The 16,644-nt window shown below is 40.5% G+C and overlaps 1 protein-coding gene across 1 annotated transcript in view; it reads left to right on the plus strand.

Annotated features, from left to right (window-relative positions):
• MACC1 (MET transcriptional regulator MACC1) overlaps positions 1-1,071 on the plus strand; it is a 65,246-nt gene extending 64,175 nt beyond the window's left edge. Inside the window, exon 5 of the mRNA XM_082259642.1 lies at positions 160-1,071. Within this exon, the coding sequence (XP_082115768.1) occupies positions 160-375 (216 nt within the window). The 3' untranslated portion in view covers positions 376-1,071. The remainder of the gene's footprint in view (positions 1-159) is intronic.
• Positions 1,072-16,644: the final 15,573 nt, after the last annotated feature.

Genomic DNA, 16,644 nt, shown 5'->3' on the forward strand with positions numbered 1-16,644 from the left:
TATTTGGCCCATGTGTACGGGGCTTAAGATAGTAAAAAGCCATAATAAGGAAACCAGATTTTTTACATGGAGAACAGCAATGGCAGCTCTTGCATTTTTTTTTTTTATGACAGGTTTACTATGTTGGACACTTATTTTAAGTTTGATATATATTTGCAGATGATGTGGAAGCCTGCCTTTGACTTTCTCTATACCTGGGCAGCTCACTATGGAGAGAGCTACAGAGATGTTCTACAAGACCTGCATTGTGCATTGGACAAGATGAAATATCCCATCACCAGGCAGTGGAGGGAGCTGACAGGAGTTCTCATCTTTGTGAACTGTTTGGAGATATTCCGAATGACTTCATTTAGCAAGTTAGAAGATGAATTGTGAATGCAGACGATTTAATGTTTATTTATCCTGAAAGACAAATGGGCCTTTTTGGATTTATATGTACATTTATTTTTATATACATGTGCAGTGAGACTGGTCATTTATGCAGTTGCTTAGGTTTTTCTATATGCGTTTTGGCTAATTTGATTTTGCCGTATAATATCAGTGTCATTAGCAACATTCCAGCAGGCAGGTGCCATAGCAACTCAAACAGTGTTCTAAAATTACAGAGCGACTAGTGCGGCAACATACTTTGCCTTTTGTATATGAATGCCAAGTACACAATGTTTTTAGTGTCCTTTTGTCTAGTTATATATTTATTTTTAGTTTCTAAAGAAAAGTGTTTTTAATCATGTTTAACTTTTTATATGCTCTGTGTCAGTATGTATAATGTACTACAAAAGTTAAAAGTTGCAACATACCTGAATGATATCGATACTGTGATGTTACCATGTGCATTATATTTTATGTTTAGCATTTACACTGTGATAATCCCTTGTAAATGAGTTGTTCTATTTTTGAAGCCAGTTATTGTTACAGAACTATGAGATTACTCGTGCACATAACATGCGGTCCAGCTAGTATTGCCTCAGTGACTTTAAATGTTCATCAAAAGTTCTGTGTCAGTAATAATTCATATTATACATGTGTTTTTTTTTTTTTTTTTTATCTGAAAATAAGTATCAATACAGAAAGAAATTGTAAATTAGAGGTGGGTTTGGTGTTGCTTCTCAAATCGCATTGTAATTCTCAGCTCTGACTTTAACACCAGGGCAGCTCTGTGCTGATATTTAGGTAATGTTTGGCCAACATTTGAGGACAATAGTAATTTATCATGTACTGTATGTGTGTTTTTCCAGTTGCATATGCAATTATTGCTCCTGTTATCTTCGCCAGATGAACATTGGTCCTGATTGGCCAAATTTATTAGACTTGGCTTTTTTTAGGGATGAGCTCCAGGTTCAGGTCGACCATAAGTTAATTGAGTCTAATTGGCCAGATTTGGCCAGTTCACCCACCAGTCGAAATGAACCTCTCGCGACTCCATGTTTTTTTTTGTGCCTGTTCTTCCTTAGGATCCAAACTACCCCCTAAGTCACTAGATATGGGTCTGGTAAAGGCCCTGCCAGTAAAGCACTTCCTGTCCTAGGGTAACAACGCTCACTCATTATGTTGTACCTATGGAGGATAAGCATTGTTTCCCTAGGACAGGAAGTGTGCCAGGACTGTAGAACACTTCCTGATTCCTATTACATAGGGGCATAGGTGTACCTAGTACGTTTGACAATAAATATTTTTTTTCTTTCTTTTACTTTTATAGGAGTAAATAGTACTGGTGTATGACTTCACATGTGAGTTTAAGGTATAACTAAAGTCAAAACGTTTTCTTTAGTTTTGGATAGCGTGGAGAGGAATTAGAACATCTGTCACTTTTTATTGATGTTTGTGTCCCCATTAGGGAGATTCATCCTCTCTATTTGTCCTGTTTACCATTAGCATTGAAAGTGAAAGTATAAGAAAATTCCACATTTTGGGTTGTCCCTAGAATAGAAATAGAGGGTAAATCTTCCAATGGGGACACTAATTCTGACGGCCTGGGGCTCCTTAAGGAATTTCCTTAGTTTGCAGGAATTTTCCTTTCACTTTCTGTTTTGGCTATGGGACAGGAAGTGAAGGTAAATCTCCCCAATGGGGCATGGACTGGAAAATAAACCAACAAGGGTTATAACCCTCCCTTACTGTATCCAAAATGTAAAACATTTTGCCTATAGTTCTACTTTAAGGCATGCCCCAAGCATGTTATTTAAAGTAATTTTGTATTTTTAATGCTACCCCTTAAGCTACATTTAAATACCTCTATTGATAAAATCTGTGGTTTAAGTTCTCTGGTCTGCATTATCACTGTGAGGGACTCCCATTGTTTGTTTTTTGTATTCAATTTTTGTTACACAGAATGCATAGGGGTTGCTTTTTAGGGAGCAAGAGTGTTGCTGGTTGGAGAGCAATAGCTGTAACTATGCAGGGGGCTTATTAGACCGCTGGAGATAGACTGCTGATCTCACACATCTCATATATCTCTTGAATTTGTTATGAGCTAACATTTGCAGATATTATTTGCAATGCACAGCTGTATTCTAAAATGCTAAAAATTATTCACATAATTCTTTTTTTTTTTTTTTAATTTTAATTTTTTTTTTATTTTAAGAGTGCTAACATAGCACAAGACTTCCAAAGGTTACCTAAATATAGAACACAGTGGCATTGACTCCAAAGTTTCAGTAAGCAGATGAAGAAGTTAATGGACATGACTTATTGCTGTAAAATTGAATTCTCTTGTGGCTACAGCATTCAGGTAGTGTCTCTGCAAACCGTTCAAGAAATTGTATATTGAAAGTAAATAGAAGTCTATGTTTCTTGGGATAGAATCTGAACGAATTGTAAATAAGGATATCTATCTGTGTTATTCAGCCCAAAGAAGAATTGTGTGTTTAATGCAGCACAAAAGGAATATATTGGAGCTCCAGATTAAATCAATATGACCGTGTGTACAGTATTCATTGTGTGAAACCTGCAGGTTTAAATAGTTTTAGGGTGAACAGTTTTGGGGTACAGCCATATACAGATATTTGATATGTTAGTGCAAAAGAGCTTTGAAAACAAAAAGCCCCGTTATTCCAAAATGTTTTGTATTGCCTACCATTTATACACATTCTTATTTTTATACCTCCAAAACAGGTTTTAATTTGGACAGAATAATAGGTGGTTGTTATGAGCAGCACAAAGTGGCCTTCTTATAGGCAGTTATAAGTGAGGCTGTGTGTATTTATAACTGATGGTGCAGAATCAAAAATATACTTAGACCCAAGAACAAACATTTTATATATTGCATTTTGTCAGTCCTTAGATGTGGTACCTGCATTAGATTTCTTTTTCAGGTTCTTTCCCTTTTATTTTTATTTGATGATCCAGGCAGTAGTACTCTTTATGTCCTAGGGTGCCAACGCTGCCTCACCATGCTGTACCTATAGAGGAAAAGCATTGCAACCTTAGGACAGGAAGTGTGTTAGGACCAAGCAACACCTTTCTCTCCCCTCATCCCTATTACATAGGGGCAGTGGCGCACATAGTACATTTGATACCCTGGGGTGGTGATTTTTATTTATACAGTATATATATATCTTTATATCTATATATATAAATATATATAGATATATATATATATATATATCTATATATATATATATATAGTGGCTCCTGCTGCTGTCAATCAAATCCTGTTAGCAGAGGGCGGGAGGTGGGGCTGAGCCATGTTTTGTTTGTTAATAGATGGACAAAGCCTGGCTCAGGATTGAGCTTACTTGTCTTCCCCCATAGTAAAAGGTTTGCAATAGGGGCAGACACATAAGAGGAAGAGCAGATAGAACAGGCAGGGTATCCTAGAAAAAGAGACTCAGGGATGAGACGCCCTGTGCAAAACCATTGCACAGAGCAGGTAAGTATAACATGTTTGTTATTTTAATTTAAAAATATATATATATATATATCTTTACAAATGCTTTAAGGGTGTAATAGCAGTGCACTGCTTCCAACATGGAGATGAGAGTGACCTGGTTTGGTAGTGACAGGTCTACAGGCGATTATAGTAATATAAAACAACAAAGTGCAGCGCAATTTTAATATTCTAGAAATAAATAGTAGTGCATAAACACTTCACATATGTCCAATATAGTTCATATATCCATATGAAAAAGATAATTTCAATAGCAGGGTACAGGACAGTGTGGGCAGTCTCTAATAAGAAACCCGAGTGCTGGTGGTAGTAGTAGCATGCAAAACAATTCCAAGTGCTCGTCTCCCAACACCACAGCTCTTTTTGATTATAGTAATATGGCCTCCTAACAGCAGTGACTTGACAATACATAGGAACAATATGGCAATCCTGGAATGCCATGGACTACAAATGAGCATTCTTATACAATACATGGGTAAAAAGTGGGCAATCGTTATAGTTTATGGGCAAAAAAACAGCCAAGTGTAAAAAAAAAAAAAATGTTGGCAGCAACAGGGAAATTGTGACAATATGTGGGCAACAACCAGACAATTGTCATAACAATACATGGGCATGAATAGGGAACTGGTGACAATATGTAGGCAGAATCTGGCAATTCACATAATAATAAACTGCAAATGATGGGACATATAGCTCCATAAACGACAAGCAAAGAGGGTAGGTGTGTGTGTGTGTGCAGGCATGTTTATACATACATATACCTACATACACCCATACATATTTTCTATGCCCTGAAATTACATGTCCCAGCATAATCAATAGTATCTACTGTACTTTAGAACTCTATCAAATTGGACCCACTAAAGGCAGCACTCTCCCCCAACTAGTAAATCTGCAAGCTGCCCACCATCTCCATTCAGACCTCTTTCAGAGTAGCACCAAGATGTTTGCACACCTGCAGAGAGCACTCCACCTCAGCCAAGAGCACTTTGCAGAAGGAAATCTCTTATTACTGATCTTCTCTGAATGCTCTGCCTCAGACAAGTCAGCATTCACTGGGAACTTGACCCAGTTCACACCTAAATTTCACAACACCCTGCAGCTAGATGTACCTGGGCCTCACAGCAGCCATCTCTCTGCCCTAGGTGCTCCAATACATAAGGGTGGGATGTTCTGTAGTTTACAGAGAGTGCTGGAAACAATGCTAACTGATAACAGTAAGCACAAGCAGAGAGCACAGAAAATGATCAGCTAACAGGATTTGCAGCAGGATCAATGGATATTTTATTGTGCTTATTGTATTGTATAACAAAACACTTCCAATGGTGAATTGGTGTAAACAGACCAAAATGTAGCAAATAAGAGAAGTTCAATGTTAGGGTTTACTGTGCGTGCATTTTAAAAAGGAGGCTGCAGCTGGTATTGAGTGATGCTCTGTCAAATATAACCCTATCACCAGACAGACACATGCTGTCAATCTCAGATTAATCTGTGAATTCCTGTGACTAGTATTAAAAGCTAAGTGTGGATAACTGTGGCCGCCACAGCCTGTAATTGCATCATGTGGGCTCAGAACTTCAGAAGTTCTTTGTGACTGTTCGCACAGCCAGCCAATACCTATGGTAATCATGACTAGACACATTAGGGTTGATTTACTAAAACTAGGGAATGAAAAATCTGGGGCATTTTAGTAAATCAACCCCATTGTGTATGCATTCAGCCATGATCAACACAGGTTATTGCTACCTGTGCAAACAATCACGAATAGCTGAGGCTGCTGACAGCCCTTGCATTTTACTGGCTCAGCCACATCTATCTGCACACATCTGTCAATCCCAGCTGTAGGTATCTGCAGATTCTTGCTGCTGGGATTCGCAGCTTGAGTAAATGTTTGCGTTAATGGACCCCTAGAATCCTCATACAGCACCAGCTATCCCGAAAACTGACATAGACTGAGGTTAGCTATAGATTATCATAAAATGATTTTTTAAGGCTCCATTCATTAATTATCACTTCCTCCAGCATCTAAAGAACAATCTATGTGAATCTCCATGTTATGTTGTGTAAGGATTAAAATTCCAAGGTGGTTCACCTTAAACTGCCTTTATTTCCATATTCTTTCATCACATTAAATATGCTGTAGTTCCTATGAATATGTGATATATATACACTGAACAAAATTATAAACACAACACTTTTGTTTTTGCCCCCAGTTTTCATGAGCTGAACTCAAAGATCCAAGACTTTTTCTATACACATAAAAGGCCTATTTCTCTCAAATATTGTTCACAAATCTGTCTAAATCTGTGTTAGTGAGCACTTCTCCTTTGCCGAGATAATCCATACACCTCACAGGTGTGGCATATCAAGATGCTGATTAGACAGCATGATTATTGCACAGGTGTGCCTTAGGCTGACCACAATAAAAGGTCACTCTAAAATGTGCAGTTTTATCACACAGCACAATGCCACAGATGTCGCCAGTTTTGAGGGAGCATGCAATTGGCATACTGACTGCAGGAATGTCCACCAGAGCTGTTGCCAGTAAATTGAATGTTCATTTTTCTACCATAAGCCGTCTCCAAAGGCGTTTCAGAGAATTTGGCAGTACATCCAACCGGCCTCACAACCGCAGACCACGTGTAACCACACCATCCCAGGACCTCTACATCCAGCATCTTCACCTTCAAGATCATCTGAGACCAGCCACACGGAAAGCTGCTGCAACAAACCGTTTGCTTAACCAAATAATTTCTGCACAACTGTCAGAAACTGTCTCAGGGAAGCTCATCTGCATGCTCGTCATTGTTATCGGGGTCTCGACCTGACTGCAGTTTGTCGTAACCGACTTTAGTGGGCAAATGCTCACATTCAATGGCATCTGGCACTTTGGAGAGGTGTTCTCTTCACAGATGAATCCCAGTTTTCTTAGATCTTTGAGTTCAGCTCATGAAAAATGTGGGCAAAAACAATTGTTGCGTTTAAAATTTTATTCAGAATATTAAAGGCCCCCTTAACATGTAATTTTATCTTTATATCTTGGAGAATGCAGTAGAAAAAAAATATTCAATATTATAAGGGAGGCTTCCTGCCTCAAAAGGTCTTTTCATTTAAGTTATATTTAACGAATGCAGAAAGAAAATTGAGACCATTGGGTTGATTTGCTAAAGGCAAATAGGCGGTCCGCTTTGCAAGGGATTTTTCCCCTAGCTTAGTGAATGCGGTAAAAATTCACTTTGCAAAGAATAACCAATTACATGCAAGGAAAAGAATAACGAAAAAAAATGTATTTTTATTTGCACATGATTGGATAATAAAAGTCAGCAGTTTCCTCTCATTCACTAAGCTGAGGGTAAACGTCCTTGCAAAGTCCAAATTTGTTTGTAAAGCGAACAGCCTATTTAGTCATCAGGCTATTTAGTTAAAGAGGTTGTAAACCCTCTTGTATAACTTGTACCTATAGGTAAGCCTATATTAAGGCTTACCTATAGGTGCTATAAATATCTCCCAAACTAGCACCGTTTAGGAGATATTTACAGCGCAAACTGCCGATGACGTCATCGGCGCAGGCGCTCTGAGGGAACGGCCACCCGTGCCGTTCCTTCAGAGCTCAGTGCCGTGAACGGCGGCTCCCGCGCGCATGCGCGGGAGTGATGTAATCGCGCCTCCGGCCAATCAGATGGCCGGAGGACGCGAACCCGGAAGCGGGACGGCAGGACATGTCGCCGTCCTGTCGCTGAGGTGGCGGCAAGGCGGGGGCTTCGTTTTAAGGTAAGTACTGCATAATGAGCTAGTATGCGATGCATACTAGCTCATTATGCCTTTCTCTTTACAGGGCTTTTTTTTTCTCTGATTTTTTTTTGAGTTTACTTCCTCTTTAAGTTAGTAGAGTGTCCTAGCTATACAACAGGGTTTTTTTTTTTTTAAGCGCATCTTGACTGCTAGTAAAACAATGTGAACTGGTCTTACATTCTTGTGGAAAATAAACATCAATTATTTGACTGCAGTCAATATGATGTTGTTACAAAAAATTAGCTACTGTAATATAAATGTATTACTTGCAGCAATTTCTGCACAATGATTTTCCTATTGTATATCAAATCAATGCTGTGTGAGTAATCACAGAAAATAGGGGTCATAACACTATTTACTTTGTAATTGCCATGTATCTGGTGGCACATTTGATATACAAATGTCACCTTGTGGGCTTATTCAAAAAAAGACATGTAAAGAGCAATGAATGTATACAGGGTACATTAACCGCAACCAAAAAATAATTTATCACTGCAATGAGAAACCTGAAATCAGATTGGTTCAATGTGTTACTGTGCTTTTAATGTTATTATTTTCTCTGCATACTTCTTTACAAAAGACATATGTTTTCTGCATAATTATATCTTTACAATAAATGTTTTTTATATTTGGTTTATCCCATCAGTGTCATAATACATAGCTGCCTTAATATGTTTTACACATTTCCTGTACATATTTGTATATAATTATGTTATTTAAAACCATATATTATATTATGTTATATATTTATATTTATATCAAGGCTGTACATTTGTTTTTAACCTTCACAAAGTTAAAAAAACATTTATAGACCGGAAAATTATACTTGGGTAATATTCAGTATAAATATTGTGGATGGGTGGCTCTGACACACCTAGTTGTTCTTCTCAAACTGCAAATTCCTAGGGGTGAGGTCGGCTTGTGTTAACATGTCAATGACAATTTTATTCTTTGATCTATTTTACATGACAGTGTATAATTTTTAAAGGTTTCTTTATGAACACTCACAAATAAATATGATTACAATTATATATATATATTTTCATCTATAATTATTTTTGGTAATCTCTATTTGTGTTTGAATCTATGATTACAATATTTAAATAGGTAGTGCAAAATATTTTATTTCTTTAAAGAGGACCTGTAGTGTAAGTCCCCGTTCACACTGGGGCGACCTGTGAAGCGACCTGGTCGCCTCACAGGTCGCCGTAGGTCGCCTTCCATAGGGAAGCTGCGGACCCGTTCTAATAGGAGCGACACAAGTCACTCCGACTTAGAAAAAGGGTCCGGAGCTTCTTTGGGGCGACCCGGAGCGACCGTCATAGACTTCAATGTTATGAAGTCCGTACCGGCCTCGGAGGTCGCCCCGGGAAGTCGGATCGCCCCAGTGTGAACGGGGCCTAAAGGTGTACCCACAAAGGCAGGCAGAGGGCAAAGGACTAGTCGCCATTATTGTCTGTAGACTCCCTGCAGGTGATCTTTTTCCTTTCTTCTGACTTACCATGCTTTGTACCATCTCTGGATCAAATCAGGCATCCTGGTGGAGGAGCAGGACTTTACTTCCTAATTTCAGAGTCGCACCTGTGATAACCAATGATCTTATGACTGGTGAGGTAATGATCAAGAAGAATCAAGGGAGGTGGAGGAAGCAAAGATCCACAGGATGAATGAAACAAACAAAGAAATACTGTCAAGGAAGGGATACGGAAAGCAGGCATCGGGCAGCAGGGATGACCAGATCTATGTAGCTGCACTTAGAAAACTGAAAGCAGACTTTGTATAATAAAGGTAATTTATTAAAAGTGAAGCAAAGCATATCCAAACACCAGCAAACTGAATACACAGCAAATGTGAAAATATAAGTGAACAATAAGTGACAAAATAACTAACTAGCAAACTAACTATATACAAAATGGGGAACATGGATGAACAGGGTAAAACTGGTGGTGTAAGGAACAGTCAGGAGGGGGAAACCAGGGCTTGGACAAGAACAAGGGAAGCAGATAAGAGGCATCAGGGTATAGGATGCAGGGTAGGAGCAAGATCAGGCAGGAATTGGTCTCAGAATAACTCAGCAAGCATGAATATGGCTATCAAGCAAAACACTGGAGCAAGGGAGAAATGTAGAGGAGGGACTATATACCCTTCCAGCAACCAGCATCGGGTGAAAACTAATTTCTGGGATCTGTTGACTGCTGGGAGACCAGAACTACAGCCTTCTGTTCTAGAAACCACAGCACCACCTGCAGGTGATCCAGGTTCTGACAGTTCCCTCCATTAAGCAGCAGCCTCTGGGTAACCTGTAGGGGGATCCCTCAGTGCAGGAAATGGAAGAAGGCCTATTAATATACAGGAGGTAAGGAACACTTAGTAGCAGCTGTGGTTGCTAAGGGTAATGAAGGAAGAGATTTCATAATGTTTAGAGGCAGGTCTGAATTAGTGTTAATCAAATTAAACTGGGGATAGTATCTCTGACCAGCCTTGGAGCAGAGACTGAACAAAATTTAGTTTACAGTTCCCTTGTTAGACTAGGGAAAGCACATCAGTAATACAAACTAACAGAAGCCTTTGTGAACAAGTTGAGTAGTGCTCAACTAAGTAAGCTGTGCCGTCTTTCAGCAACTATACCAAAGACAAAGGGAGGAGTAAAACATTATGGCCAGAAGATATAGCAGGTGAAGCTAATTCAAATCAAACCTGAACCAAACTTGGCGAGAGGGCTTCCCTTTGCGGCTGAGTGCTGAACACCCCTGAAGGTGAGAACAGGGAGTACGAAGCCCAAAGAAGCACTGGTGCATTTATGGTAGCTCTAATGGTGGTTGCTGGCAGAAGGGTCCACTGGATAATTGTCAACTGGTCTGTTAGGACTGATGGCAGGAATCTGTTGCCCTATGAGATGCAGCAGGAACAAGGCAGCGGCCATAAGCAAGACGGCACCCAAGGTGGTGGCGTCGTCAGACTGGCAGGACCAAACTGAAAAATCATTGTCAGGATGGAAGTCAAAGTCATACACGAAGAGGCAAGCCAGAGAGGGCAGGATGTAGTCAGGAACAATAGCCAAGGTCATACACAGGAATCCAAAGGAGCAGGCAGAAGAGTAATCAGGTGACAGACCAGTGTCATGCACAGTTTGGCAGGAGAGGCAGAGTCCTTAAAGCAAGCAAGGGTCAAACCAGGAATCAGGCTGCAGGAACGTCCAGAGATAAACCAAGTTGGTAACAGGAGGTCCAAGGAATACAGGATACAAGGAGCAAGGAGTACTGGTAGCTGAAGATCATCCAGCAAACCCTGAGCGCAGCCACTGTCCTAATAAAGGGCGTTTGGTGCCAATCCCGACGCATTTCTGTGCAAATGAGCATGGCCATGTATAGTATTGGCAACTTTGCCAGCTCTTTTCCTCAGCACATGCTCATTTTTATTCTGCTGTCTTTTTCTCAGCACATGCCCACCTCTGCCCTGCATGGTGTCCTGACAATTTCGCTACATGAAAATCTTCCCTGATCAACTAAGGTATGCACTACCTGAATATAATTGGATACTAACATTTTAAGGTAAAGTTGATCCAGGAAATATCCTATTGCCTCTCGGGGGATCAGGAAGGAATTTTTTTCCCCCATTGGACCAAATTGGAGCATGCTTTGCTGGGGTTTTTTTTGCCTTCCTCTGTGTCTTTTTTCTAACAGACTAACTATGTACTGTAACTATATATTCCAATAGTCTTTCACCAGTGCAATCTTGAAAAATATTGTGGCAAAGATCTTTATTCTCTAATGCAGATCCCACATGACAAATAGCCTCCTCTGGATGCATCTTCACACAAAGGAGAAAAAACACTAAATGCAGATATCTCCCAGTTCCCAAGTACAGCTGATCTGGTTGTTAGTGGGCTACAGTGTTGTGTCAGAGATACAGATGCAGGCATCCAGCAGCAGGGATGACCAAATCCATGTAGCTGCACTTAGGAAACTGAACCAGGCAGAAAGAGGGAACCAAGACTGAGATCATGAACAACAGAAGCATATGAGGCAGCAGGGTACAGGATGCAAGGCAGGAGCAAAAAAGGCAGGATTTAGACTCAGGATAACTCAGCAAGCATGAATCTGGCTATCAAGCAAAATACTGAAACAAGAGGGAAATGTGGAAGAGACACCCGCTGGTAGACACCAGAACTACAACCTTCCACTCTGGGAACCACAGAGCCACCAGCATGTGATCCAGGTCCTGACAGATACACTGTACTTGTACCGGAGGTATTGATGTACAGCTTCCTTTCAAAAAGCTCTCAGGAGAACAGTAAGCATCACAGTAATATTATCACTGTATCTCACTCCAAATCTCTTGAGACTAGCAGTCAGGGGCTCAGTGCTTTATGTGGTCTAATACTGCAGATAAACAGCTACAATACTCAAGGCACAGGCGTGCCTAGGCCCTGTCATATACGAGTAAATGCACAGCTATTATTTAGGAGGAATTACATTCAAAAAGTAAATTGTTCATGGTACTGCTTAGGCACAATTAACATTTTTAGACCTTCCCTATTAGATAGCAAATCTTAACTTGTTAATTTCAGATCCAGTCTAAATGCATTGGGGTGTTGAGGTTGATGTACTAAAGGCAAATCGACTGTGAATTTTGGCAAATGCAGTTGCTTCAGAGCTTAGCAAATGAGGGGAAGCTTCACTTTGCAAAGAATACCCAATCACATGTAAGGAAAATAATTGCTTGCACCTGATTGAATAATGGAAGTTAGCAGAGCTTCACCTCATTCGCTAAGCTATGGAGCAACTGCACTTGCAAAGTGTACACTCAGTTTTCCTTTGGTAAACCAACCCCACTGACACTAGAAAGACTACAATAAGTAACAAAGGGCTACAGCAAAATACAGGAACTGGAAGAAACTAAAAATGAATGTGTTGTCCACATTAACCAATCAAATTCGAGCTTTTATATTTCTAGTACAGGTTGGGGAAATAAGACATCAGTTAATCTATATTTTAGTTTGCTTTTTGTCGATATGCATTGCCTTCTCTCCAGGTATAAATGATGTGTAGCAAGTTTTCCAGGCCTATGTCCTGATGTGGGTCTGCCATCAGTACCGGTAACCTCTCCAGCCCATGTGAGCTGTGACCCTGGGTGTGAAAACTGAAGCAGCGACAACTCAGGCATCTTTGTTTGTGGTTTTTATTGAATTTAAGGGGATGGGAGAAGGGAATGAGTGGGATACTCCTTCAGGCTCCAACTAATTACATTTGGGACTTTGCTTCTGGAAAATGCCCGTTGGCGCTTGCTTGATGCCAGCCGGCGCCAGCCAACGCTCACTAACACTGAGAACACTCTGTAGAACAATAGAAGCTGGGCTGACCAAACGTGAACCGGATGCGGACATCCGCTTCCGGTTTCGCGACCCGTGTCGGTGGAGCGCGAACGCCATCTCCAGTTCCGCCGACGCTATGACGCTTCGGTCATGCGCACCACACACGGCGGGGCGGTCCTGGCGTCCGCGGTCCGGGAAGCCCCACGGGCCTCAAGCCAGCTGATGACCATTGGACCCATTAGTAGGTATATATAAATCCATTTACCACACTTGCTATTTCTCTGCTACTTTGCTTTGCGCTGGCCGATCCCCAGGTGTGGCATTCACCTTTTCAACATCATACAGGTAGTACTATTTCTTATTAACTTTCCCCTAAGACATATTGGACCTTATCCTTGTGATAATCCAATTGTCTGACCTTGGAGTCATCTAAACAAATTTACTTTTTAATAACATATTCTTCCCACATTATATATCTCCTTTCCCTAGTTGGTCCATACGGTCAGCCTCCTGGCACCACGGCCTTCCTGTTGGGACTTCAGGTGGCCACACTATGTTTGGAGATAGGGGGCCCGCATGCGGAATCATCCTACATTCCATCTAACTATAGTGATTTGGTTGAACCTTTGGGACATATCTGCCTATGATAGTGAACCCACATCTGAGGTGAAGCAGCTGTGTTTTTAGCCACCCCACAGGCTTTATATTTATCACAAGACCAACCATGCAAGTGTTCTACTTTGTTGTTTATCTCAAAATAGGTATACAAAAATTTCTTTACAAACAAACAGCAACAATATACCCATGTAGTGCTGTACTAATGACTTTATGTTGCAGTATGTATATATATATATTTGCATATTGTACAGAGATATAACTTCATTTTTGTTACTCTCTATTGTTAGAACACTTTCTACTGTGTGAACCTCCCCTGAAGAAGGAAACTTGATTTTCCGAAATATATTGGGTATTTGGTTCCAGTCATCTCATGGTCTTGGTTATGTTCTTGATGATTTTCAAATGCCTGTAATGTTTTTAATGTTTTTCAACACTTATATGTTCTACACGTTAATAAACTTTATAATTTTTGCATAAACTTTTGCATTCACATTGGTGTGCCTAAAAAATCCCGAACCCAGGGGAATCTTTCCTGTGTTCTCTGTAGAACAATGGAAGTGCTGAATCCTCGACTTGTAGTCCAGAAGATCCAGGACTGAGAACTGTAGAACTTCTGACACTGCTGTACTGCAAAAGTCACTGAATACTTTCCCCTGCCTGGCACGGCTTGAGGTAGTATGATGTAGAATTCTGTATTGCTGTAACATTAACTGACACTCTCTGTACAATTCAGGGCCCAACTGCAGGTGCCCCCTTTATCCTTGAACTCTTCAGGGTCCACTAACTATATACCCTCTCTGTAACTTCAGGGTCCTCAACCTAGGTACCCCCTTTACAGCTAGCTGACACCAGATCCCAGAACCTCTTCCGGAGTGGTCCCCTCTAACTTCAGGCAGACCCCCAGGGGCAATCCACAGTACTCACAACCTGTGTAGGCTTTCCTGAGACTGGACCCCTCTCGCTCTCCGCAGGCTCTCGGCAAACCGGATCCCCTCAGCTCAACTCAGCACTCTCTCTGGATACTCAGGCGACACCCCGAGATCTACCTTCCTCTGACAGGAGGAGAGACAGCCGCACTCTCCTTCCTGGGACTCTGCTCCCGCCAAAGACATTGTGCCATGCACTTTCCCCCAAATCTGCCTTCTGGGGTAGTTACAAGCTGGGATGTGTCCACTGATTGGGCTTCCCACACTGCCCTATGAGAAGCCTCTCACAGGAGCCAGTGGGGATACTTCTCCCCTCAGCAGGCACATCTGGAAGCCCTGACACCCTAGCTAAATAAATCACAGCCCTGCTGTTAGGCAGACAAGACCCACTATACATTTACCTAGCACCTACCTGTAGGGTGCTACAGATGCTATAGGTAATAGTGTAATACACTGAACCCTGATATTCACAAATCACGCTCTTTCAACTTTGGTTGTGAGATTTTATTGAATCCTTGGGATACAGGTATAGTTACATTTCTCTGAGGACTGGACTTGGTAATTACTTCTATGCAGAAATCAGATGAACAGAGTGGCATTTTTACTTAGGAATATGTTATCAAATGCATATTTTTTGGCTATAGAATGAGAATATAAAATCAATGAGGCTATTTATAACTGGACTCTATTGACTAACTATTTACTAAATTGGATTATTGGATTAAAGGCTAAAGGACTTCTTAACCTGTCCGTGTAAAGCATATATGCAGCGGCATAAAAAGTGGGCTTAAACTCCCAACTGCTGCACATACTGTATGTATCCATGGTGGTCTAAGGTTGTGTGCTGACTCTGTGCTTCTAGTACACTGACTGAGCTGTCTCCAACACATCTTGGTGACATCTTCTGATTGGGAGGCAGCAGGAAGAGCTCCTGATCATGTGACTGCTGTGAGAACCAATTATAGTGGTCAAGTGATCACAAAGCCACTCTGCCTTCCAGCACTAGAAACCAGTTAAAGGGCTTCTGGCTGCCCTCAGAAGGAAGTTAACATTTAAAGAAGTGGTTATGCCACCTGATATGATATAGCACTATGAATAGTCACCAAGAAATATTTCTGGAAATAGTCATATGATATGTATTGTCTGTACATATGAACTATGTGACTATTAGGTCTGATTCATTTTGATTTCTCTTTGCATGAAATAGCAAACCTTATGTGTTATGTTTGCTTTAGCTTGTCACCGCGTTCAGCTGGGTGGAAGCTTACTAATGCCTTCTTAGAGCAAAAAAGATGATGCTGCTTTAATGTGGTGATTGCAGTTTTAATTTTTCTTTTTACAGTAAACCAGTCAGTGCTTACAAGGATATAATGTGGAGTCCAAACTTCATGTAGGTAGAGTTGTAAACTTCTGACAATGCTTCCTAGAAGTTGTGTGCAACACTTTCCAAAAGGAGTATACATTGCCATACACCAATAACATTTTGCTAAAAAAAAATATTTTTTGGAACATTTATTCAATATTCTAATAGTTAGTGGGGTCAAATGGATATTTGTTTTTAACAATAGTGGTGAGAAAATTCAAAGGAGCAGAATGGAAATTAATTTCACATACTGTGAATGTAGTTTTGGTTTGGGAAATGTGGTATATATTTTAATGAAATCAGTTTAAAATGCCTTGGATTCCATTCGAATAGAAGATCCGGATGAAATTTTAAAGGCTTTCAAATAAAAGTTGACTCAATGCTGGCAAAAAGAATGTTCTAAGGAATGATTTTCAACGTGCACTTGTAGCCACATATAGCCAGCTCAAGTACTTGAGTGGTATTACCCCCCCAGCCCCTATGTCCTGTAGTGAGGTAGGGGCTAGTGGAACTTTTAAGACACAGCCCACTGGATAGCTAAGCATTCATCTTCTTTCTAAGATTTATTAGCATTTATTTATTTCTGATGGTGACACATTTCTATTAAACCTTTATCCATGTACAAAGTCTTTGCAGTAACTCAAACTCAAATGACTTGACTAACTGATTTGTTTTTATGGATTCTGATGCAGTATGGAATATTTGATTTCCTTCCAGCCATTTGTCCACCGCTGGGTCTATTGAC

The sequence above is a fragment of the Pelophylax lessonae genome (assembly GCF_965119305.1).
Source record: "Pelophylax lessonae genome assembly, chromosome: 5".
In the NCBI taxonomy this organism is placed as follows: domain Eukaryota; kingdom Metazoa; phylum Chordata; class Amphibia; order Anura; family Ranidae; genus Pelophylax; species Pelophylax lessonae.